Below are 26,053 nucleotides of genomic sequence, written 5' to 3' on the forward strand. Positions count from 1 at the left end.
ATATCCCATATCATATTATGTCGTCCTCAACAATAAACGCTGCAAGGAGGAAGGGGAAGGGTGGGCATTTGGAGTTATGGTGTTTGTTTTCCCAATAACCACTGCATGTGATGGAGCTCTGCTTTCCTGGAGATGGCTGAACACCTGCCTGCCGGTGGGAAGCAGTGAACTAATTCTTTATTCTGCTTTGCTTGCGCACGCAGCTTTTGCTTTAGTTATTAAACCATCTTTATCTCAACCCATGAGTTTTTGCACTTTTAGCCTTCTGATTCTCTCTCCCATCCCACTGCAGGGAGCAAGCAGCTGTGTGGGGCTGCGCTGCCTACCAGGGTTAAACCTCAACAAGCACATCCAAGATATACAGCCTCGATAACTGAAGAACACACCAAAGTATTAAGTTTACTCGGGTTTATGGTCACAGTCCAACTGGCTGAGACTGGAAAAAGTTTCAAATTGTAAAACATTTAAATGTATGAGACGCAGTGGTTATCACTGCATACATTTAAATGTACAAAGCTGGACAGGTATACCTGTGCAGAATGAGTCAAAACTGCTGTCAGGATAGACAGTAACAGCCAAATAGCAAAGATGATGTATCAACAGAAAATAAGTTGTATAGGAAAAAAAAAACTGCTAACTAATTGGTACAAAGGCTGAGAAATTGCATTATAAGCACCTCACTTCCCCAAAAGCACATTTTAGGTCAAAACTTTTGTCCAACTCATTAGTACATACAGTAATTCCGATCACTGAGCCTGTACCTTCAGGTAAGCCTAAAACAAGGAGCAAAATCTTATAAATCGTTCTCTAAAAAAAAAAAAAAAATAAAAATCTGAGCTAACAGTGACACAATGATAACCACTCCATCTTTTTGTAACTCCATTTTTACAATTGTTTTACCCAGCAGTTTTTAAGTGTTTTATGATTATATTTACAAAAAGAACTCAGGCCTACCAGTGAAGGTTTGCACAATAGCTTGCTTTGAGTCAAGGGTTTGCTGCTGGAAGAACCCCACCTTCATCCCCACACACTCCTGTCCTTTGCACTACAGCCCAACCACTTGTTTTCAGATGGAGATGAGCTTATTCAGAGAGTGGAAAAGTATTTCTAGTTTTTTGTTTCTTGTGGCTTTCTGCCACATTATTGAGTTGAAGTGGCCTACTGAATGCCCAGATAAGCACTGGAGTTGTCTAAAAGCAGAGAGCAGACAGAGCAGAGGTGCAGCAGTTTCTGTTCACATTCAGGATGAAGTTAATCTTCTAACTAGTACTGTCTTTCCATGTCAGCTTGAGGCAGTACACTTACCTTTGCCGGAAAGTTGCAGCTAAGTGCTATACCCATTGCAGAAATATTCTATTAACTAAAACCACTCACCATTGCTAACTAGAATTATGTCATTCACTTACAGCTGTTTGAGGGTCATTTTACTTATATATAACGCACAGAACATCAATAAATCATTTCCAAAATAAGGTTATGAGATTATTCTGAAAATACTTAATTTTCCAAGGGCCACTTGTTGTGGGAGGTTTGGGGTTTTTTTGAGAGCAAACAAGAACCACGTTTCAGTTATATTAGCTAAAACAAGTTTTATCAAGCAAGACCAGAAGATAAACATTAGCTCAAATTACTGTTTCTTCATCTGAATGAATTTAAAAGCATTTTGAAAAATGGGGTAGTCCTATAACATGCATCAAACCTACAGAAAATAGGTTAAAATTATCTTCTCTATTATAAACTCCCTGCTACACAACCAAAGCATGACTATTTTTAAAAGTTGAGATTTATTCAAGCCCAGAGTATTTAAATGTATTTAAAACCAGCTTAAAGCTTATCCTATCATAGAGTCTAGCTTGTTCCTTTCACAGAAGAAATCTGCCAAAAATCAGATAAAAACCCAGATTCTGTGATGAAAGCCTCTTATGTATAAATAAATGAGAAAAGATCTTAATAATGCAACCCAGCCAGAAAAGCTGCGAGTCCAAGCTACTTTGTTGAGGATTTCAGCTCAAGAGAGTAGTTCATAACTATTCTCTCCACTACGAGATTACCTGTGAAGACTTTCCAGGAACAGGTGAAGAGAATAAAGAAGAGTCAGGACTAGTTAATCTGCAGAGAAAGATAAATACAGTCCATAAAATAGCATGACTTCTTATATATTTGTGCTTGCAACCACAAGCAGTGTCTTGTACCTGTTCTAACGTGGCCGCCACCATCAGTAAGTGCTTTGCAGTTTCGCACAGTGGTTAACATTGCTCGCTCCCAAAGGGGAAATTTCAGACCGTTTCCATACTTCTACAGTACTAAGTGTTGTCTACCTCTTCTCTAATTTCAAACATGAGATATGCAAGAAAAATCTGAATCAAAAAAATGCACGGGAGTATGTTTAAGAAGATATGCGGTCTAGAATCAGCAGGACCTGGATCGGTCATGTGCGAACACCACAGCCTCGCTGCTGTCCCAGAGCTCTGTGCAGAGCCAGGAGCAGAGCTGATCTAGCACACAGGTTTCCAAGTGACGGGGCAGCGGTTCGGAAGAGGGAGCAGGCAGCACACTCCTCTGCTGCCACCACCAGCCACCAAGGGAGTCAGGGTGGGTCTAGACCCTCACAGTAGCAATGCAATCCCCAAGTAGCCACTGTTTTCTCCAACAGGTACAATTTCCATGGGTACATCCTCATTTCCGTAGCTGTTGCTGATGCGCAGGCACTGTCAAATGATATTGATATGTAATTTATCAGGAAGACCAGCTACATCTTGCCTGGTTTCACAGAGAGAATACGACCAACAAAAATAGAGTAAAATTAGTTTAAGGCAAAAAAAAAAAAAAAAAAAAAAAAAAAAACCAAACACACCAAAACACCACACATCACACTATCTCCTAAGGTTCCTTTTCCTTTGCTTCTAAAGAGGCCAAGAACAACTAGAGGTGAACAACACAGCAGAAATCCAGGACCTCAAATTTTAATTTCGCCTTAAGATCATAATTCTAGATACCAGATGAAACAGAAACATGATAGTAGGAAAACATTAATACATGCTTGCCCATCTTACTTTACTTCCTAAAGATCTGCTAGAGTTAACTGTCAAAGACAGCTCGATGAAACCTTCATATGATGCAGAGCAACTGCTCCTATTAATCAATACAGACCTTAATTTTATAAACTCACGTCATAGATTACAGCTACATCAATCCAAGTTTCAAACAATGCGCTGTATGATCACAGTAAGTTTGGGCGAGTCTTAGGAAGCGCTTGCATAGTCATATCATTAAATTTCAATAAATTGCAAAACTCACAAGAAGTTGACAGAAACTTCATATTTAATTACCCTGCTGTTCTCTCATTTCCCTCTTTTTCTTCCAGAGAGATAACAAAAATATATTACTATCTTAATGCAAGGCAGCGATTACCTTCAAGTTTGTCAATAATTTCTAGCTGAATCAAAATTTAATTTAAACAAGGACCAATAGGAAGACCATACTTAAATGTAAATACTAAACAATGTAACAGAAGAAAAAAAAATGTAAAAACTTACCTCTAAGGTAACATTTTAACAAATTTGTATAGTTAGTGTTGGTTTTTTTCCTTTTAAAGATATGTACATGATGCACAAAAAAAGCAAACAGGTAAAAGACAGCATATTCAGAAGCAGGAAAAGAAAGCCAGTTTGTGTTCTTTCTTGTTGCTATTATCCCCCCCCTCCTCAAAAACTTACATTTCACCCTGAAAGAAAGCAATGCTTCAACGTGACTAAGTCTTGCTAGCTAGCACTTTAGTATGCAATTTTTAGATGGGTGTGCTTTAAGAAAGAGACAGAAAAAACCCTTACAAAAGGATAGAAGCGTACAAGGAACACAGTTTGCGACTGAAGCACATTTCAGGGAATGAGATCTGAATTTACAAGATGTCATGTGAAAAGAAAAAGCCATATTACTCAACAAAATGCTAACACAAATTATTGCAGGGGAAGATGCACTAACAGAACTGAATTTATTAAGGGTCTAACTCAGGCATTCATACTTTTTCTACCCCCAAAATACTTACAGGACATGGCATGATTACTGTGCCAGAACAGCATCATTATTCTTATCAGACAGCAAGGCTTATGCTGAGAATATTTTCTACTTCAAAACAAATCCCTCAGCAATCAGACCTTTTTGTGGGTTAAGAAAAGGTCATTTCCCACAGCTGGAGGAAAAACCATCAACAGCAAGCCAATAAACACTAGTGCTTCTGAGACAGCTGATACTATGTGGTGAATGGCAATTACTGATTCACTTTATTCCTTTTGTTCTTTGATTTTTTTTAAATTAACACCTTTCACCACAACATGTAGTTTGGCAAGAAGTTCAAAGTAAGCGAGTAAATTCAATGATACACTGTACATGTAGTTCTTCTGATCTAAGAATTTGCTGCTGTCAGAAGAAAAGCCTTTTCTTGACACCTCTGCCTTCCTGTTCCTAGCCAGAAAATCCCTCCCCTTACGCCAGCTCTGATCAGTGTCACGCTCCTCCATGACACGATTTACCTCCTGCATTCAGCAAAAAGTTATTCACTACTTTTTTCCTGGGTGATAAATTCTGTTAGTCTACAGTGGGATACGACAAGTATCAAAACCAAAGTATGCGGTAGGAGCAAAAGACAAAGAGGGGATGGGTAGAGCAAAGATAGAGATGGAGAAGAAAAGCAAGATGCCCTTCACTTCACTCCTTGCTTTCTGGTGTTGGTGAAACCACAGGGAGTAGAGTTGGCCATAAATTAAAAAAAATTAAAAATAAAAATTACAACAAACCAACACACACCCTCCAGCCCTGCGATTAACTCCAGCACAGAAGTTCCACAGAAGCAAGAATCCCTGGGACTCGGTTACATATCTTCCCCTCTCTTCTCCCACAAAATTATCATTTGACAGCCAGCCTATAAATGAAATTTTTAAACTGTACAATTATGAAGATCATTCCTATGAGACGAGTAGTTACCAACAGCAGTGCTTTAAGAAATTCTACACTGATGGACAGCAATACCTCATTCCGGACTCAAAGCTCTGAGATGCTTTATTAAAGCACACAGCAGTCCTACCAGTATTTTATATAAAGAAATACACAAGGTACATATGCAAATTCTCTACAAAGGAAGAGACTGCTGTATTTCATTTGCCCTTTCCTTCTTCTCTCAAGTTGCTCTTAAGTCACCTCAATATTAGTACCACTTCAGAAACTAGAAGTTGCATTAAGATAGCACAAGGTTTCAAAGTATGTGTTCTGAAAAGCAAACAACAAGGAGGATTAAAGCACTGGTCTAAATCTCACAAAACCATAACTTCATTAATAGCCCTTATTTTATCCTTCATAAATGTATCCAGTCACTGAACAACTGCTTCCCGTCTTCCTGATGACACTCAGGATTTGCGACTCCCCTCACCCCTCACTCACAGATACTGGAGTCCTTGTCTATGGGAACGACTGAAGTTTTCATACAGACACTGCTCCACATTTCTGAGTATCTGTTGGACATCCTTAGGTCTATTATACCCTGCCTGGGATGAAGAAATTAGAAGCACCCACAATACTGAAAATAGGATTTACAGCAACAATGGCACTGTGCTTAGTGCTCTGCTCCATTGCTAGTAAGTCCTGTGACTTTCTCCGCTTTCTAACAATTACTTGCACCGAGCTGGCACTTTCACAAAACTGTCATTATAAACTCCAAAATCTTTTTCTTAAGTCATAATACATTCAGAGGCTACCATTGTGTGAGTAAAGAAAGGACCATTTTCCCATGCACATCACTTCACATCAATGAATATGATATAATATAGGAGAACAACTTTGTGATACCAAGGGTCAAGCCTTCACAATCAGTCCTTGCCTTCACTATCCCAAGTAACTCTCTCTCATCAGCAAAGCTGCTTCCCAACTATTTATGACAAGTGATTTCCAAACAAAACTTTTGCGCAGCACAGATTCCCAAGAGATACCACTAATGACCTCTCACCATTAATTCGCATCTTTCCCTAGCTTCTCTATCGATAGAAGGACCATCTCTACGTTCACCTTAAGTCTTTGGTAGGTGCCGCGATTGAGAGACGGAGACCTAGTTGGGTGCACGCCAGATCTAACTTTATTGTTTTCAGCAACCATCTTTTATATGATCAAATATTCATTAGAAGACAGCGTGTTAGAGTCTGATTGGTTACACAGAAAATCATCTCATACATATTACAAAAGCTGAGTTCCTAATTGGCCAGTCATTTCAAAGTCGTCCGTCTCTTTTCGCATCCTGTTGCCCAATTTCTTTCAACCACCAATTCCTTGTTCTATAAACAAAGCCAGGATGTTGCAGTCTGTTGTTCCTGATGTTTATCTTGTGACAGATAACAGTCTTGCCCAAGCAGAGGCTTTTTTCAAGGTGCTGCATTGTTCAAACTTTCTGTAGTTCGCGCTGCATGAGCTCCAGCACTTCCTTTTCGATTAGCTGGCTATCACTAGGAGTTCTTCCAAGGCTGATCAGATCATTCCCTTCATCTCCCCCCTCTTGTTGCACAATAAGGACCCGCTTCATTGAGTTTGCTATTAACCTCTGTAAACATTGCAACAGACAGGGTAAAAAGAGCAATAAAAGGACAAAGACAGCCAAAGCATACACAATTGTTTTTACCAGGCTTCTTAGCCAGCCAGACAAACCCCATCCTTTAAAAAGTTTGTCTAGCCAATCCCAGCTGTCATCCTGGTGGAGTTTAGAGACTCCTTCCTTAAGCTGCTGAATACTTGCGTGAATCGATTCAGAATGATCAGAAAGGTTCATACAACACATACCTTCAAAATCCTCACACCCATGGCCTTGTGCTAAAAGCAAAAAATCTATAGCAGCCCTATTTTGCAGTGTAGCATGGCGAACACTATCCACATCTAACAAGAGACCAGATAATGCCTTGCTGGTGGCATTTGTTTGCTTGGCAAGCCAACAGCCAAGTTTATCTAAAGTTGCCAAGGCTTTCCCAGCAGCAGCCCCAGGCAACAAAAAAGAAGCAGCAAAGCATTGACCAAAAGACCAAAATTCCACACTATCATCACAGTCAGGGGTATAGGTATGGACACTACGTTTTGCCCTATGAGAAAGGCGGTGTTGCAAAATCATAGACGTGTTGGGGGTCAAGACTGAGAGGCGTCCAAGACTGCAGGGACCCCCTTTTATATGAGAAGGGATGCTAGGCCAAGCCTTATCCCCACAAATAAAGAATATTCCGGGGGGTAATAAGAGGGGGACATTCGTAGATTTAGACACATTTAAGGCTGTGGAGTTACACCAAACACTAGCATTCCGGAAGACAGGGTGAACGGGAGAAACATCCCACACCTTAGACTGATTTTTTCCTGTATAATTAAATTTAAAACAAAGATCCATTTTTACTGATCCCAATAACTCAATTTCTTGCGGTTCCAAACTGGCCTGCGGGAGTCGGGGGGCCCACGCGTCCCAATATTTTATTATTTCCCTGACGTCTACTTTTCTTAAATCTTGGGGTACCGGCTATTCATCTAGCGGCAAGCCCACGAGACAGGTAGAGAAAGGGTTGTTCGGGGAAGCAGTAGATAGACACAAGGTATCCTGTCCCGTGAGATTTGCTAGTGTTACCCATACATTAACCTTAGGCAATGCTGGCGGAAACAGATTGCCCCATGCTCCTCCCATTATATTGGTCATAATTATTATTGGGAAAATTGACGTCGCCACCCCTTTTTCATTTTCCAAGCAAACCGCCTTTTGCATTCTCTCTTTGTACGGTCCCAGTCCTTTCTTAAGACGGGCCAGATGGCGGGTACCAGATTGGTCCTACTACACTCCAAGTCACAAACCAATATCTTTCCTGCTTGATCAGTCACTATTTTTGCCCAATCAGTAAGGCAGGAAAAGTATCGATCAGTGTCACCTAACTCGTGTCCTGTGACAAGCAGGAGTCTGGCCGTACTAATTTCTTTTTCTAAACAAATTTCACACCAGCGTCCAGCAAGCGTCGCCCGACGCCACCACTCCTTGTCACAAGTGTAACAAACACACAGGACCCAGGGGTCACAATGTCCACACAAGCCACAGGTAATGTTTCTAATGGGCACTTCACGACACTTATTCATAGAACGCTTATTTGTTCAGAACAGCCAGTTCCTTTTGCTCTGTTTCCTCGATGAGAGATTCTTCTACGTGATGATCAGGATTCTCCGGTGAGGTTTGCGGTAGGGGCTCGCGGAAGGGTCGCACGTTCTTAGCAGGAATCCACCTGGGACCCTTCTCTGTGGAGACACAAGCATAACCTCTACCCCAGGTGATAAGAGGATAAGGTCCCACAATTTTACCTGTTTCTGGGTCTCGGACCAAGACTGGTGGCTTAATCCGCATTTCCAGCGAGGCGTTCATGTTAAAATGGCGAACTATAGGAGGATTGCTGTCCCTCGCGGGTAAGAGTACATTGACATACGGGCCTTCTCTGGGAAATGGATTGTACCCACAAGATTTGCGGGTTTCCCGTAGACCCAAAGCCCCCCTTCCTCTGTTGAGATTGAGTGGGGATAGGGGCGCCAGTCTCCTTGGGAATTAATATCAGTTGCGCTATACGGCTACCTTTCGGTATTGTACAGGGGGGGAATGGAGTCCATGCCATGATCTTAATCTCATCAATACTATCAGAGTCAATAACTCCCGGCAACACAAAAAGTCCTGACAAAGTTGTAGATGATCTTCCTAACAATAACGCTTGCGTTCCAGGGGGCAGAGGCCCCGAAACATTTGTAGATAATAGGTGGACCGAGGAATCGAGTACCGTTACTGTGTGGGCGGTTGCCAGGTCCAGTCCGGCGCTCCCGGCCGTTGCTGGACGAAGACTTGAGGCGCTGCTGCCCCCCCCTGAGGGTTTGGGAATGTCTGCTGCGGCATTTGTGTCTGCACGCGTCGCTGCTCCGCGCTCCGTGATCGGTTTCCCTGGATTAATTGACCCTGCAAATCATACTTAGACCGACATTGATTAGCATAATGACGCCCTTTCTTACATCTGGGACAAATTCCCGGAGCTCGAGGTTTAGTACTGCCGTTAGCGGCTAAGCAATTTTTCTTCAAGTGACCAGGCTTACCGCACCCATAGCAGACACCCGGACCCATTGGGCCGCGCATAGCCGCAAAGGCAGCTGCCATGGCTTCATACTTATGATCCGCAGTACCAATCCTATTACAGGCTTCAACCATTTCAACTAGGGTGGGGTTTTGATTAGGGAGAGATTTCAAAAGTTTTTTGCAATCTGCATTAGCATTTTCCACAGCCAGTTTTAACAACAAAATTTCTCGAGCTTCCGCATTATCTATCTGACGTTCCAGAGCTTGTTTCAATCTGTCAATAAACTGCATATAGGGTTCCCGAGGTTCTTGTACGATAGTAGTAAAGGCCTTTTGCGGCTTTTGAGAGTCTGGGACTTTTCTTAGAGCCTTTCTAGCTTCTTCCCGTATCGCCTCAAGAGCTTCCCGTGGGATGTCCCGCGCCTGGGCAACTGGATTTGCCCATTGTCCCGTACCCGTAAGATGTTCTATAGTCAATGCAGCAAGGCCTCCATTGTCGTGACCTACATAGGTCAGCAGAAGAGCTTGGAGTCCTCCCCTCCAATGCGATTCCCACAACGAGTACTGAGTGGGGGTTAGTAACAATTGTGCAAGGGACTTTAGATCATGCGGAGTCATCACATAAGTATCAAAAACGGAGGACAGCAGGCTCGCAAAATATGGGGAGGAGAGCCCGTGCTCTGTGATAGTACGGCGTAGTTCCTTCACTACCGGGAAAGATAGAGCCTCCCATTGTGCCCCTCCCCCACGACCTTGATATATCACAGGAGCCACGATTGTCCGAGCTATGTCCAGTTCTCCCTCTTTCAAGGCTTGTCGCTTGATATTAGCCCATACATCGTGTGGGTCAGGGGGGTAAAGTTGTGGCTCCTTATCAGGGTCTATGGGTCCTGGGTCAAAGGGATCCTCCTCCGGGGGATACCCTGCCGCTCCCACCGTGAGGGGCCCTTTAGTATGCTCGGTACCTGGCGGGTTATCGGTGTCTCTAGCCTCTCTACCGTCCTTGTCCTCCTGCGCCTTTAAGGTTTCAAAAATAGTTCGCCACCACGGAAGCATACGCTGCGCTTCAACGTTTCCAGTTGTGGCTGCATGCCACAGTTTCACCCCTACATCATCCCACAGTTCCCGTGTAAAAATAGTGGAGGCAGTCACAGTGGGTATTTTTACTTGTACCCATTTAAGCATCATTTTAAGGTCTTGCCCAGAAATATTCTTTCCATGTTTCTTAAGAAGAGCTTTCATAAGCTCATATACGTCTCTCTCTGGGGAAGACGCTTGATTTCCCATGTTTCCCACAGCTCACCTCTTCGTTCCAGAGGGATTCTTAGGCCGGCTCCTGCTTCCTTTCAGCAGCTCATTTAAAGTTCTGTGGGACTCGCAGCCTGCCACGCAGTTAGGTGGTTGTCGAACCCGGGAATCACGTCGGGGTCACCAATTTGCCGCGATTGAGAGACGGAGACCTAGTTGGGTGCACGCCAGATCTAACTTTATTGTTTTCAGCAACCATCTTTTATATGATCAAATATTCATTAGAAGACAGCGTGTTAGAGTCTGATTGGTTACACAGAAAATCATCTCATACATATTACAAAAGCTGAGTTCCTAATTGGCCAGTCATTTCAAAGTCGTCCGTCTCTTTTCGCATCCTGTTGCCCAATTTCTTTCAACCACCAATTCCTTGTTCTATAAACAAAGCCAGGATGTTGCAGTCTGTTGTTCCTGATGTTTATCTTGTGACAGATAACAGTCTTGCCCAAGCAGAGGCTTTTTTCAAGGTGCTGCATTGTTCAAACTTTCTGTAGTTCGCGCTGCATGAGCTCCAGCACTTCCTTTTCGATTAGCTGGCTATCACTAGGAGTTCTTCCAAGGCTGATCAGATCATTCCCTTCAGGTAGGGGACTTGACAAAATGCCTTTTGGAAATATTGGCAGATTACATCAACTATGTTACCTAATCCTATACGTTAACTCTGTCAAAGGATTTTAATAGACACAGGAGATGTTGAACGTGTTTTACAAGGCTGCTGTCTCTTCATCTCAACACCTTTCACGTGTCTGCTATCTCCGCTCTTGGTTCACCTTACAATTAGTAGTTTCCACTCTTTCAATAACCCCTTTGAAAAACTGATTTCACCACTGCCTCTTCCCAGTCTTCTATGACTGGGACATTTTAAAGCATTGGGTTAGACTTTCTGGTGAGGAATTTGCTTATTTCATTCATGAACTCCTTCAGATGCATGAACACTCTCACCTAGACAACTGACTGCCCTTCACTTCAGTTTGTTCACACGGCTCCTTCCCCAAACACAGCAATTTGAGACAGATCCTCCAATGCATTCCTTTGCCTCCAATTCTTTAAGTTCTTTCATAACACACAGACAAAACCCAAGCTTTTCTCCTGCTGTCATTTCATCTTCTCTAAACACTCCTTCTATAGTTCAGTGGTCCCCTGGTCCTACAGATAGCATTGTGCTACTGATGCATCGGAAAAGGAGGAGGGGAAAGGAAGATTAATTTCGTTCCCTTCTCAATTTCTCAAGGCTGGGGAGGGATGGGGGGAGCTTGTGTGTATTTTTGAGGGTTTATATGGAGGGGAGATTGCCAAGAGGGCCTGTCACACTACAATTCTCCACTTAGCCTACCATCACTTACCTTGTTTTCTACATTTGTTATTTACAGAAGAGTTAATTTTTCAAAGAACATATTCTCATGCCCAAGGGCTTCCTTTATTCTACTATTTGGCCATGTGAGATTTTTTTAATTGACAGGTTTGCAGCATGTCTTGATAAGGGATACATATCAATGAGAGCCCAGAGAAGCTTCAAAAATGGTTCCCAAGCAGCTTGCAACATTTCATTTTCTTGGCTCTTTTAGCTTTAAGAAACCTCCTCCCATCACCACCACCTCCTTTTTCCTCTCCCCACCCCCTGCCTTGTGTTTGGTTTTTCTTTGTTTTTGTGTTTTGGTTTTTTTTAAAACTGAAGTGGTACTTCAAGCAGATTTCTTAACCTTGTGTAGATTCAGCATCCCTCCAGGACCAAAGTAGAAACCATGTTTGTCACAGCCCACCCTCAGTAGTAACACTTTGAATCTGCTCTTTCATCCTACTGCAGGCTGAGTCCCCAGTCGACTCTCCTGTTGTGGGTGCCCTGATGAGCTGTTTCACTGAGTACCTACTCACTCTCCCAAAGTTTTATCTTGGCATCCCTCCCTGACAGAGCATCCACCTAAATGAAATGAGGCTAACGAGCCATTCATTGTCGTATTTTCCGCTTTGCAGCCTCTCTGATCTCACACAACACAGGCAAACTAGTCAGGCAGATGGAAATGCAGTCCTAAAGCTATTTTTCCCCCTTACATATGCCTGGAATTCCACCTATAGAGCCTTCAGTGTTGCAATAGCTACTCTTTTTGAGTCCTTCAGTATCTGACACTCATCTGGCAGAGTCAGATAAGCTTCCAGTCGAGCTTTTATAAAACTGAATTAACATAACAGTGAATGGCACTGTTAGCCACATTTACTTGTGAGGGGTTGTTTTGTTCAACCCTGCTTAAACAGGATTGACGTTCACCCAAAAAGAAAAGAGAGAATTTGAACTCCAAGCAGTTCAAGTACAAAAAGATAAGATGCAAATTACACTGGGGACAAATTTTTGCTGCTTTGCTGTCTAGAAGTGCACCCAGGTAGAATTTGCTCCCGTTGCTTTTGTTCTGCTCCATACCTTGCACTGTAGTTCTGTGAGAACAACAAAGCTGATGAAACCTGATTTTCCAAGGCTTCGTTGTGGGATTATCCAGTGTCTGAATGCAAACTGTAGTTGAAAGTACACCTGCAGGTAGGGTTCCCCTTCACAGAGTAAGGCTGTTCCACTCCCAGAAAACACATCTTGGCCAGAAACACAAGGTGGAATCAAGGGTTTGCTGCAATTCAGATCCTTTTGTATTCCAAGTTCTCAGCCGCACATATTATTCACACAGACAGTAATGAATTGAGTCTTCTTTTTTTGTGCAACTCTCAAGTGTCCTTTATTCAAATGTCAGCATCTTGTATGCAAGGTGTTACAAGCGCACAGCACGGAGCTTTCCCAGAAAAACAAGCAGATTGTTTCAGTGACCTTTAGTTGTGTTCTTCCCTGTTCGCAAAACGTGCAGTTTTTCAAGACTAATTTTAATTTTGGATGTTTGGGCTATCATCTGTAGTTGAGAAAATCATTATGTTCTCTTGAACATTTTGTCCTTTAAAGAAAATATCTGCAACTTCAATCCTGGCTTATAGTTTTCTCCTGCAAATTCTAAACTGACTGCGCAATATGTTTTGCCATACTACCACTTAACATGCAATGTAGTTAAGACGCACTTGAATAGAAACTGCTGCCTAAACAGCAGTATCTTTTTCCTCAAGTATTGCATATAATTTTATAAGGACTCTTTGACATCCTGATCTTCATATGCGTAAGTCAGACTTTCACTAGGATATGCAAAACACACACAATTGGGCAACATCAGCAGAATTCTCTGTAAAAAAGCAGAATACCAAATTGTCTCTCCAGTACCTGTCCTATCTAAGCTACTAAAGACTTCATATACTTCTGTAGAAAATTCAATATATTTATTCAAATCGCTGTTTCTCAAATGAGAAGCCTACAATACACAAAAGTTACCAACTAGTTCACAAGTGGCCTTGTACTTAACAAAAAATTGTGGCTATGAATAAAGCTATGCTGTAATCCCAAATGTGCTATTATGGGGGCTTGACAAGGTCTCGGAAACCATTTGTCGAGCCTCGGAGGAGACAAGAGAGAACAGCAGGCTGGCCAGCCAGAACACAAAACCCTCCTGCATGGTTATCAGCCTGCACGTAGCAGTAACATGCAGCACTACTTGCCAAGCTCGCAAAGAAAAGATGGGGGCAGTGGAGGGGGTAGGGGGAAGAGAGGAGTGTGGGAGTTACAGCACTGGCGGGATGAAGTCTGAAACTGAAACCTTATTCCCTCCCATTCAGGCAAGATGGGCTTCTCTACTCTAAAATCGAGACTGCTTTACAGTGGAATGATACCCAAAAGAAAGAAAAACTTTTATTAGCAGCAAAGTTAAGAATCTTGATGCTCCTGTCTCAGCTTCGTTACCTTACTTGAACAAACTTCGATAAGGTTCAACACAGGCAAATTTTAAAGAGCATTTCCAAGACTTAAACTAACAGAGAAGGGCAAACTGATTACCATCGTCTACATAAAGTCACAGTCCACAAAATAGACTGCTGGTTTACTTTATTAATACTTTAAACAAGTATAAAAGAGAGAGCCAATTATATATTGATTTAACATAATCTTCATAGGCTTACTCAGCTTCAAAATGAGAATTCTGAATGAGATTTGACATCCCTTAAGCATGGGCTCTTTTGTCATATTTCAGATTATTTAGATCTGGCAGCTCTTATTCCCCCAACACATGCCCAGAAAGCACATCATCTTTACCTCAAATCATTTGAGCTGATCAAATCTAAGGTTCTTCATGGCAGCAGACTGGCAGAAGACATGCAGATTTTAACTTCTGCACAACACGTTATTTACCTCATCCTAGGAGAGAGCCCTAGCTGCAGGTATACTTCCAGTCTCAATTTGCATTTAGACAGTGGATAATTCCACAGTAAAGCAGAGAGCCTTGGGGAGGGGAAAAAAAAAAATAAATAATAAAATCAGGTTTCATAAATGCCATTATTCACACAAGTACTTTACCAGCTACAAAAAGTTGCAACCAGAACTACTGTAGCCTATGCTGTTACCTGCAAAAGAGGTCCAAGTCCTGACTCTCCCAAAACACAGAGACTATGTTTAGAGAGGAGACCTTGCTTCATTCTGGCCAAGGTGCACAGTGGGGTATTTCCACAGATCATGCACACCCCATGCCGGCTTGCTTGTCATATTTATACACAAAGGTTACAAGGTAGCACACTCCCAGTTACAATGACTGGTTCGTAATTTACATATGATTATAATATTGGTTATGTCATTCTCATCAGTTACTGCACCTGTGCAAGGGAAGGGTCTTCACATGGGCAGGGGTCTTCTTGGCCGATGGGAGTGATTTTTAGTATTACAATGAAGGTAGTTCAGTTTGGGACACCCAGTATTTCACTTTTCTGCCAAGCTGGCTACACCTTTCAAACCATGGTAGATTAGTAGCATCCTCAAGGTTCATATGCTCATCTGTTCCAGGATGTTTTACTTCAAAGAAAGACAACACCACCTGCTCTCTTTGATTAGGTGTTCTTTTTCATACGACTCAAGGATAGAATCCTTGTTATCCGTGAGAACGTCTCAGAAAGTTCCTCTAATAATTAGCCCAGATATTGTGAAGAAACATTCCCAAGGCTGACCATCTGGCCAAGTACATAACAAAATGGTCATACGCAAGACCCTATATCAGAAGTTCAGCTAATGCCAACAGTTAACAGGCCTAATTAACTTTAATGCTAACAACCTTAAAGCTAACAACCCTAATGTTAATGAAAATGGCTACAATTCTAACTACAAGGCAACAGTGTGACTTTAAGACAGCAAGGCTGCAAGTCCATCTTCAATTTTCCAATGTCTCAAAAGGAACTAGTACCTCAGATCTCTTTATACAAGGACTCTGTATGGTCTTTGGATTTTAACCTCTGTATTTCTGAAACTGTTATCAGTATGTGTAGCTATGAAATTAATATTCTTACTTTTTTTTTTCCTTATGGTTAAGACATTTCTGATGGTTTTGCAGAACTATTTGAAACCTGTATTTTCCACAGAACAGTTATCACATGCAGAGACCACAAACAATCTTGTTTACAACCAGCAAAAAGGTTAAGGAATACATCCAGATATTCATTCACTACAGGTTATTCTTTTAGAATCTGCACTGGCTAGCAAAGGTCCTGCAGAAGCATGAAAGGCATTAATTAGAGCCTCCCCACACCCTCCTTAAAAGCAAAGGAGACAACCATTACCACCCCTTCCCTCCCCTTTTTTTTTAAAAAAAAAAAAAAAAACCCAACACTATCAGATATGAGGAGAGCTTTCTCAAAATCTGCTTTCAACCTGTTCACTAAAGAACTGTTACTGCAGTGCAAATTACCCACACTGTGTGTACTTAGCACTTAACTTGCTTATCTACCTGAACTTTTGTTCTCTGAGCACTTTTCTTCAAACACACAAAATTACAAAATTAGATTAATTCTTTAAAGAAACCATTTTATTCCCACTCTCAGATGTAAGGCGCTCCTTCCAGGGCAAGTGTAGGGTTTCTCCATCATTTCTATCAGGATTCTCAAAACTCAGTGCTGGAAGCAAGATCTCCTCCTGGCCCGTGAGACCTCTAGTAACAGTTCCCTGACTCCCCTCTCCCTCCTGACTTGTTCCCCGAGACAGAAACCCAACACTACTCTACACTGATCACTGATTTCAGCCCTAGGAAAGTTTCCAACTCCGTAGTTTCTCTCGCTGCCTCCAGACTGTTAACACAAAGAAGAATCCACTGTCACAGCCCGCACCTACTCTAGCTGTACAAATGGGTGCTTTCCCCTGCGGATACTACAGTCAAGCTCTGAGCTCCTGAACCCTGCAGGGCCTTGCAGCCACCTCTACCTCTTCCTCACCTTCCCTGAAGAACAGCTCAGCTCCAGGTTCACCTCCTCTTCCTTAATAACGTGCAGCCAAGAGCGTCCACCACTTTTTTCAGTGCACTTAACTGCACGTATTCAGCACCACCACCCCAGAAGCAGACAGCACAGTATGTTTTCTAGCATGCCACTAGACGTCCTGACATCTACAGATAATTCATGTTTGTCTTTCACCTTCGCCACTTAATTCTAGTGCACAACATTACCCCCAAGTCCACTCTTTTAGGCATTGTTGATGACAGTATGAAGCTTTCTTGTGGGTAAGCGAGGAAATGGAGCAGTCTCTTCTGCCCTGAAGTTCCTTTTGAATTTTTCAGAAGTTTGTGAACATAAACAGGATACAAAACCACACAGGAATTATTCTCCAAGGTGACTGAAAAATGCAACACAATAGTTCCTAGCACATTGCAGTAGTCCATCAAAAAAGCTCTTGCTTACTGAAAAGTACATGCATGAGAGCCCATTTTTAGCACATACAAGAGGGGACAATTAAATACAAACTGACACAAGTACCAACTCTCCCCTACCGTTTGCTTTCAGTCTTGACATTTTGTAGTCATTCATGTTTGCCAGTCATTTCCATTTTATTCTTTTCATATTCAGCTACATATTAGCATAATGTGCAAGAACTAGGATGGCATCAGGCTTGACACTGGAAATCAAGAGTTTTCTTACGTATGTAGGAGTCTAGAGGGAACAGGACTGTTTGGGAAACGAATTGTCTGTCTGTAACCAATGCCACTTTTGTTTTAAAAATTTTAACTTTTTTTTTAAAAAAACACTCTCCAAACAGAACTCACTACCAGTCCATTCAGCTGTTTACATCCCTCCCTCCACCGACCCACAATCTCTATATGCTCTAATGCTCTATATGAGCACCACTGCGACAAATAACTATTACACTTCTGTTGCTTCCAAGGCATCCATGAAAGGAAGCTAGAGAAGTCCTCCTATCGTTCATACTACAAACTCTTTCTAGGAAAATTCAGACAAACATTACACTTTGAGATGAAAGGATTATGCTCCAAAATTAAGAACCAGAGCCAAGTCTGAAAAACAGGCTGTACAGCAAAAATATAGACAAGGCAAACATCTTATTCTAAGATGAAAAAACAGCGTACCAAGCAAATGGTAAAGACTGAGGATAGCACTCATTTTATCAGCACAGAACAAAGGAGATCTGTGAAGAGCACAAGGCATCTGCTTTTGGGGCTCTAGCTCAGCACTCTGCTAAAAAAAATGCCTGTACACAGTACTTCTGCTAAAAAAAGGCAAAAACATACTAGCTGCCAATTGTTACGACCAATGCTCACAATCCTGCTTTCCAGTTCTCATTAAACTAATTTTGTGTTTAAATCCAAATATAAGATGATGAAAGGAGACTGTACCCTTCTGAAAGTGGAGCTGCACCTAACAGCATTAACCACAACAGAGGCAACAGAGGTGGGAAGACACAGTCCGCACCAGCAGCCTGTGCGCTGCCTCACACGCTCTGTTCATCTAACCCCAGCAGCCCAGTCTCCATTCCACATAATCACAACTCCATAATGATACGGGTCCATACTAGAAAGAATCCAATACCCAAGAAAGCTGTTGGGGGGGGGGCGGAATAAATAAATACTTAGTTTAGAAGATGCTGCTACCCAGACATTTTCACAACTGATGTCCTGCTTCTCATTGTCCCACTACTTGTGTATGGAAAATTATTTTTGTGGAAGGTGGAAGCATTTCGGTATTAACTGGCTATTCAGAATGATCTGTTTCTATCACGAATTCAGGAACACCAATGAATAGCTTTTAAGTCAGTACATTCAATAGAGGATGGATTTTTATAACCATTTTGATACTCACAGTGCCACAACAATCACATTTTAATGCCAAAATGGGCAGATCTGAGCTGTAACCCAGAGGTCTTGTGAACTGCATATCCCACGTTCGCTGTTGTTGCACACTGCTGGAGTACAACCCCACCAAACATAAATCCAAGCCACTGTACCTTCGTTATATTTGCACTGTAGTTTCCAAATTTCAGCATAACTAAAAGAAACAATTCTTAATACACAAGAGATTTTTCAGAGTTTCTGCTACAGCAGTCTGCAAATTACAGCTCTTCAGATTCCAATGTTAATAAAGGACATCTCCATTGCTTTGTGGTCATTTTTTTTTTTTTGGGGGGGGGGTGGGGTGGGTGGTGTTTTTTGTTTGTTTTTTTAAACTTCTAAAAGACTTTAAAACAGAAGAATCCAAGAATACCCAAGAGCTAGTGACCATACTACTTTACCATCATTTGGCTGAAAAGCAGCCTTCTCTGACGGGGTGCACCTTCTCTAGAATCAGCACTCTCAAAAACTATCCCCTATTCCTTATGAGAAACCAAGCACAGCAGTACATGTCCCCATTATTTGCATGTATTATTCTAATTTATAAATCCAGAATAAAAGCAGATACAGATCTTGGGTGTTTTGCAACACTATTCTCACACCCTCCTCTCTGCACTTGTCAAAGGCTTCGGGCAGGAATGAAACACTAACTCAAGGCTACGCCAGCTCCACCTTTGCTGCTGGCTATGAAAATAAATCAACACATCAGTGACAAGATAACAAAAGATCACACCAAATAAAGTCCAAGAGGCACAGGAGGACTCTTTCAACAGCATGACCTTAAAAACCTATAAAGCCTGGAGCCACCTAACTGGGTGAGAAGGGAAGGAAGCAGACGGGAAGAACAATTATACGAGCGGTTTACCAGAAAAATTAAAGAGCACAAGACCTCATGCAATAAATCATGCATACCTCATTATGTAGATATAGTTTAATTAGGAACTTTCTAACTACTATGGTAATGGATCCAAAAGAGACTCGGGGCATATATTTTAACAAGATAATTCCACAAATTACATACATAAATAAAGTCTGTGGCATTTAGGAATGCCACGCTATTGTTAACAGGAGTCACAAGCCAAAGACTTGCGTGCCGACTCGACAGCTCTCACCGCCTGCCTGTAATCTGCATCAACTGCTTCAGTTCAGAAGAGCTAAAAATCAACACAGACGAACATTCAGTGGAAAAAAAAAAAACCACCCTCATGTCTAAAACTGAGAAGCAAAGAAAGTTGTTTATGGAAGTTTATGGTGAAAACAGCATGAACTTCATGATACAACTCCTGCAAGGGCTCGGTACAGAATGAATCAAGAAATTTTAAATCCAGATCTGTTGTTTCACTCCTTGCCAAGTAAAATTTCTCACTGGACTCATTACCTATATCTGTGGCACTCCCAAATTCAACTCACCTCTCACTAAAAAAGTTTGATACAAACATTGACAAAATAAGTGATCTGTGATCTAAAGTAACTCAATCAATACATACTCAAACACCAAAAAACTGGAACTAATCTGGTATCAACCTTATGAAGGGTAAACTGTTTAAATAAAAAGAAACCCAAATTCCTAAAGTAAACAAAGGTGGGCTCTTCTGCATGCACTACAGAGCTTGGTCTGATCTCTAACAGAGCAGCCTGACTTCTAGAACACAAGAGCATTCCACTTGTTAACAGCAGTTGCGTCAGAAGTGACTGTTCTTGCTAACATTACGGAACAGACACAAAGCTCTCGACTTATCTTTTTCCTTTGACAACAGGTTGCACAGTTTATCTACTTTCCGTTAAAATATTACCTTATTGTTCACCAAAGGGATTCCACGTCCCCCTCTTCACATGCTATGAAACAAGAACAGCACTGACAACTTTTACACTACCCAAACTATTCGTTATTGTATCTAACTTAAAAAAAAAAAAAAAAAAAAAAAGAGAAGGCAGAATGTGTTTAAGGGAAATACTCTTAATCTCTTCAGTTTCTCTTTACACAAAAGTTTTTGAGAGAGAATCACTATTATCCTTCCAATATCCTTTTACCAGTACGTAGAAATTATGACATACCACATTGGAGATTAAGCAAACCAGTAGTTTACTAGACATTCACTATTTTTCCACCATTCTGTTTCTTATACAACTCATACAGACCCACAAGGAAAAAAAGTGGGTATAGATTTGATTATCTGAAGGGCGCAAGGAGAAGCCCAGCACATAAATATATTTTCATTGTCAATTACGTTTCAATAAGTCCAAATGAAAGAGTCTGTCCCTCCATCTGCAGCAGTATTTCCAACACAGCCCTATAATAGCTGAAATTAAAAAACTCTCCAGTTGCATTTGTGTTTGGGACCTACATCACCTCTTGCAGTTTCTGAGGGTGACTAGGAGAGCACTCACTCGCTGGCAGTTGGTTCCCCACCAACAGAGTCTCGCCACATAAGCCTTTCTGAGAGATTAAGAAAAGCTTCCAATAAAGCACCAGGGGATGTTTCTATAGTTTGAGATCTTCAATTATATTATTTTTTGCTGTTGTAATTAAGAAGTTAGTTAGATACTGCTTAACAGTGACATTCAATAGTTTCTTATTCTCATCCAAACCACATCTGATAAACAGGAAAAATGAATATTTGGAAACACTCCAACTTGCCACTGAAACAAGCAGCCTTGCTCCACAGGACAGAATTCTCTCTCAGATTCCGACTGTAGCTGTATCATAAAAAGAGAAGGGAGAGGAGAGTGAACAGGAGAACGCAGTGCAAGATCAGTCCCGTTGAAACTGGGTACCACTCAGGCATTAGCATGTGCTGCCCGCACAGACAGCCCAGCCTCGCAGCTCCGCCAGCCGGCCTTGCACAAGCAGCCGCTCCTGTCCTGCCACCTCAGTCTGCCCATACCTGGCGCTCGGTTCCTAATGAGCTTTGAAGGAGTCTGATCTGGTCAATTAAAAAATAAAGATAAAAAATATCAAATCTGTATGTTTGTCCAACAAACTAAAAACCGCTGGCATATTTTCCAAGTCAGGCATAAGTCAAACAGGTAGGTTTAGTATCTGGGTTGAGCAACGTTCCTGAGGGAGCACCCAGACGGCACGCAAAGCAGCTTTTATGCAGGAAATAACTGACATTTTCTGGAGGGAAAAAAAAAAAAAAAAAAGTACACTATCCTGCTACCACTAGAGATGAGCAACAGTTTCTTTATCTGAAGACTGATGTTCAACATGCCATGCCTGCTTTCCCTTCCCGGTGTCCGCTATTAGAGTCAATGGCCTTCTTGTACACCTTTCTGCTTAAAAGTACACCACATCAATTCACACAGAGTTTGTTCTAAGCAGGTTTTAGAGCCCACTACAAGTACTGCACTGATGAACAAAAAGACAGTACCATTCAACACAAAGCCAAGAAGATTTTTTTTCAACCACAGAGACCACAAACTGAAAAATAAGAGGGATTAAAATAAAAACTTGAGAACAGAATGCAATTTTGCTGCAGGCAGTACACCAGGTAGAGCTCAGCTGCAATGTCTGACACTGTTACTCAGCTGATTTGATGTTCAGCTGGGTCAAGTTTGGCAGCAAATATGTAAGAAAACCTCTGTGGAGTGGTACCTGTTGGTCCTCTAAATATGGACCAGTCGAGACCCCAAGTCTCACCTTGTGGCAAAGGGCATCACAGGGCTGGACGGGCTTTTTTGTTGGAGCAGGGCATGAAATCCAGGTAACACCCTCGTCAGGTCACTAAGGCACATCTCTTTCACTCACTAAAAGGATTCTCACTCCATTAAGATTCCTATATGCCTGTCCCCCAAAACGTTCCTGTGTAGTTTTAATGACATACAATTAACTTCTACAATTAGGACACGCAGCTGCTGTCTAGTTTTGAATTGCCATACTGCACCTCAGAAGCAGCTGTAAGAGCAATCAAAAAAAAAAGGTGAAGATTGCAGTCATACTAAAGACACTAGCTCCTACTACTCTTAAACTGGATTTTTATCACCAAGGGCTTTTAAACATACTTTTTCAAAATGAATTTTTAAAGTTTAAAGTTTAGTTCTTTTCTGTTTCCTCTATTCATTAGACATCCATATGTAGAAAGTGATGTCGTTTAACAAAAAGGTGTCCCAATATTTTTAATAAAACACTTGGGAGTCCTGCAGCACATTCTTCAAAGTACTCTAAAAGTCATGACGTGTATTTATAGACTTAAAAGATTTGTGCTATTTAAAATAAGAATTGGGATCACGTAACAAAGTTTGCTTTAAACTTGTAAGTTTAAGGGAAGATTAACTAAAAGATAGCAAACAATTTCATATGTAAAGAAGGTTCAAGCTATATAAATATTACAGACAAAAAGCAGGTTATTCATCCACCAGTATAAACCATTAGGAGGATATTGAAACAATGCAAGAATATTTTTCAATATTTGCACATAACGATATACTAACATTGAACTCTGTTTCATACACTCCGCACTGCAAGACACAACATCCGTTCATACATTACCATAGCTTCAGGAAAACAAAATGTTATTACACATTTGCTTTTGCAATTTAATTTATTCCTTTGGATAAAGGGATGTAAATGGAACCTTCAACTTCAAACCTAATTCCATCAATTTAATTTAAGATCACATATGTACAAGTATACTATAAGCAACAAAGCACCTACAGATGTTTCTATTTTAGATATTTTAGTGGTTGTCCAAGGACAATTACACAGCATATTTAAAAGAGAAAGTTTCCAGAAATCTGAAAGGGAAATGGGAAGTACTAGGGAACGGGAAGGGAAAGGAGGCACTAAATGAACATTAAGGCGAAAAAAAAAAAAGGCGACAAAATACATTGCTCACCCCCTTTTTTTTTTTTTTTTTTGAAAACTCTAATCAAATACCATACCTTGATTTCCCCCTCACCAAGAAGAGAGGGGATTTAAAAACGTACACACTCAAGAACTGAGAGGAAATTCTACTTTAAAGCCACCTTTGAGTAACTATTAATTTTTTAAAGCACACAATTCCATTTTTCTGAAATTTCTCAAAATGACACTATCACCAGCAGCTCTAAACGCACTCTCGTAAACACCATCAAGCACACTGATGATTTCACCAAAAATACGTTTGAATATATGCTTCACCAGTGTCACATGCTGAATTCCCTACACACTGCTGCAGTCCAATACGCTGAACAGCTGCAAAGAGCCTGACACGAATATTAGAAATGTAGTCATATCTTTCAGTACCTCAATCTATTTTTCATGTTGTAGGTCTCTTTATCGGTGCTGAAACCAGGGCTGTCTGTACTAGCAAAGTTAGTACCTGCATGTAAGGAGACCTGCGGCAATAGCTTATCACACTCACAACAGTTTATTCCCCTTCCCCTCCCAGAAAAAAAAAAAAAAAGAAGAATTCAGGCAAGATAAGAATTTCTCCTATGAACAGTCTGAAGGATCCGAATGTAAAATTTGAGAAGAAAAGTAGTTAGCTGACTCATACCAGTGAACAAAATTCATGCTGAAGTAACTGTGCCGCAATTAATATCAGCATATTTAAAACACAGACAAGATAAGGCGTGACCAGTCCCATTACAACCGTTCTGTAGGTAATGGCTAAAGCATTCCTAGAATTAAAGCTTATGCCAACAAAACCAGAGATCACGTTTCAGCCATAACTGACCACAGCCTGCTTGAAAAGTTTATTTATTTATCAAATGTAAAAATAAAGCCCAGCCTTTAAAAAATAAGCGTTATTTGAATGACAGCATACAGAACACTACTGTGAGGAGACTGCAAGAGAAAGAACGGGTGTAATTTAGAATTTCGGACCTGTTACAAGAACAGCCCCAGCCTCTCTTGCTTCTTGTGCTCCCCACTTCCCATTGTTCTGCTGTGCAGCAAGTGATGCCATGTCATGGACGAGGGAAACCGAAATGACAGTTTGCTGGATCTTTCTTTAAAAACATTTCTGCAAAGCAATTCGTTTGCTCGGGTCTGCACCAGGAACTGGTCACACATAAAGCTCTTTTAAGGCACTCTGAAGCCCCGAAAGGACCAGCAGACTTCGGTTCCCGAAGCAGCCGGCAAGAATACCCAAAATGGTGACGACAAGTAATAAATCAGACAAAAAAGCATTATTAAAACAAAAAGAATCAAACCCTGTTCTACGAAGCTGATTGCCGGGCTGACCATTCCAAGTGGTTACTCATTTATTCACAGTGAAACCCCATTAAGTTATGCGTTTTCGCTAACTACACCATTTTTCTGCCCAGCCCACCCGTACGGCGCTGTGGGGCCGGGAACGCTCACAGGAGCGACCTACGGGGACCCGAGCACAGCCCGGGCGGTAAAACGCGGGGTTTAACGGGGGGGGCGGCAGAAGCCGCGGCACCGAGAACGGAGATATGGGCGGGGGGGGTGAGGGGGGGGGAGAAAGGGCGGTGTTAAGTGTTAAGGCGGGGGGGGGGGGGGGGCACAGGCCGGTGGGGCGGGAGGCGGCGGGCCAGGAGGGGGCGGACGGGCCGGGTACGGGGGGGAGGAGGGCGTTGGGGGTGAAGGGATGTTGGGGGGTACGGGGGTGGGAAGGGAGAGCCGGCGGCGGGTCCGGGGGAGCCCCGCTCCTCACTCACCCGTCCTTCCGCTTGGCTTTGTAGACGTGCCCGTAGGTGCCCCTGCCCACCTTGCAGCCCTCGTACTCGAAGAGATCCTCCACCCGCTCGCGCTCCCCGGTCAGCTTCACCTTGAAGTCATAGTCCATCTTCAGCGCCCGCCGCGCCGCCCGAGCCGCCCCCGACCGCCGCGCACCCCGCCGCGCCCCGCCGCGACCGGGCGGCAGCAGGAGCAGGAGGAGGAGGAGAAGGAGGAGAAGAAGAAGAACCCCGAGCCGCCCCGCGGACCATCCAGGGGCTGCTCCCTTCCCTCCCGAGCCCCGTCCTCCGACTGCTCCCTCCCCGCCCCGCCAGCTAGCGGCACAACAGCCGGTCTCCCGGGGCGGAATACGGCGCCCGCGCCTGACCGCACTGCCGCAAAGAAACGTCGCAAACCGCGGGCACCTCCCCGACCGCGGGCGCGGCGGGCAACGCACCACGTGGAAGGCGGCGGGCTGAGACCTCCGCCAGAGCCCCGCCCCTCGCCCGTCCCGGCATGCCTTACGGGTGCTGCAGCACACTGGGGGATGTAGTACCGGAAAAGGGGAGGCGTGTCTGCGCTGCGCAGTGCATGCCGGGAGTTGTAGTCTCGCCGGCGGGAGGAACGCCGGGAGATGTAGTCTTCAGCCGGGCAGACAGCGCGCTGCCTGCCGGGAGCTGTAGTCCCCGGGCAGGGCTGGGGAGAGCAGTAAGCCGGGCCCGCCCTGGGGTAGCGGGAGCAGCAGAGGCCATATGTGCCTCTGGACCAGGCTTCCTTCACCAGGTGTGGCCGCGGATCAGCCCCTTGGGGCTG

At 42.7% G+C, this 26,053-nt stretch overlaps 1 protein-coding gene across 2 annotated transcripts in view; it reads right to left on the reverse strand.

Annotated features, from left to right (window-relative positions):
* The window catches only part of CDK8 (cyclin dependent kinase 8), a gene marked incomplete at its 5' end in the record, with an annotated part of 94,194 nt that extends 68,824 nt beyond the window's left edge, over positions 1-25,370 (reverse strand). For both annotated transcript variants that reach the window (XM_082488325.1, XM_082488324.1), the window contains one exon: positions 25,243-25,370. In XM_082488325.1, coding sequence (XP_082344451.1) covers positions 25,243-25,370 — 128 coding nt within the window. The remainder of the gene's footprint in view (positions 1-25,242) is intronic.
* Between the last annotated feature and the right edge of the window lie 683 nt (positions 25,371-26,053).

This window comes from Vanellus vanellus (assembly GCF_965231255.1).
Source record: "Vanellus vanellus genome assembly, chromosome: 1".
Lineage (NCBI taxonomy): Eukaryota > Metazoa > Chordata > Aves > Charadriiformes > Charadriidae > Vanellus > Vanellus vanellus.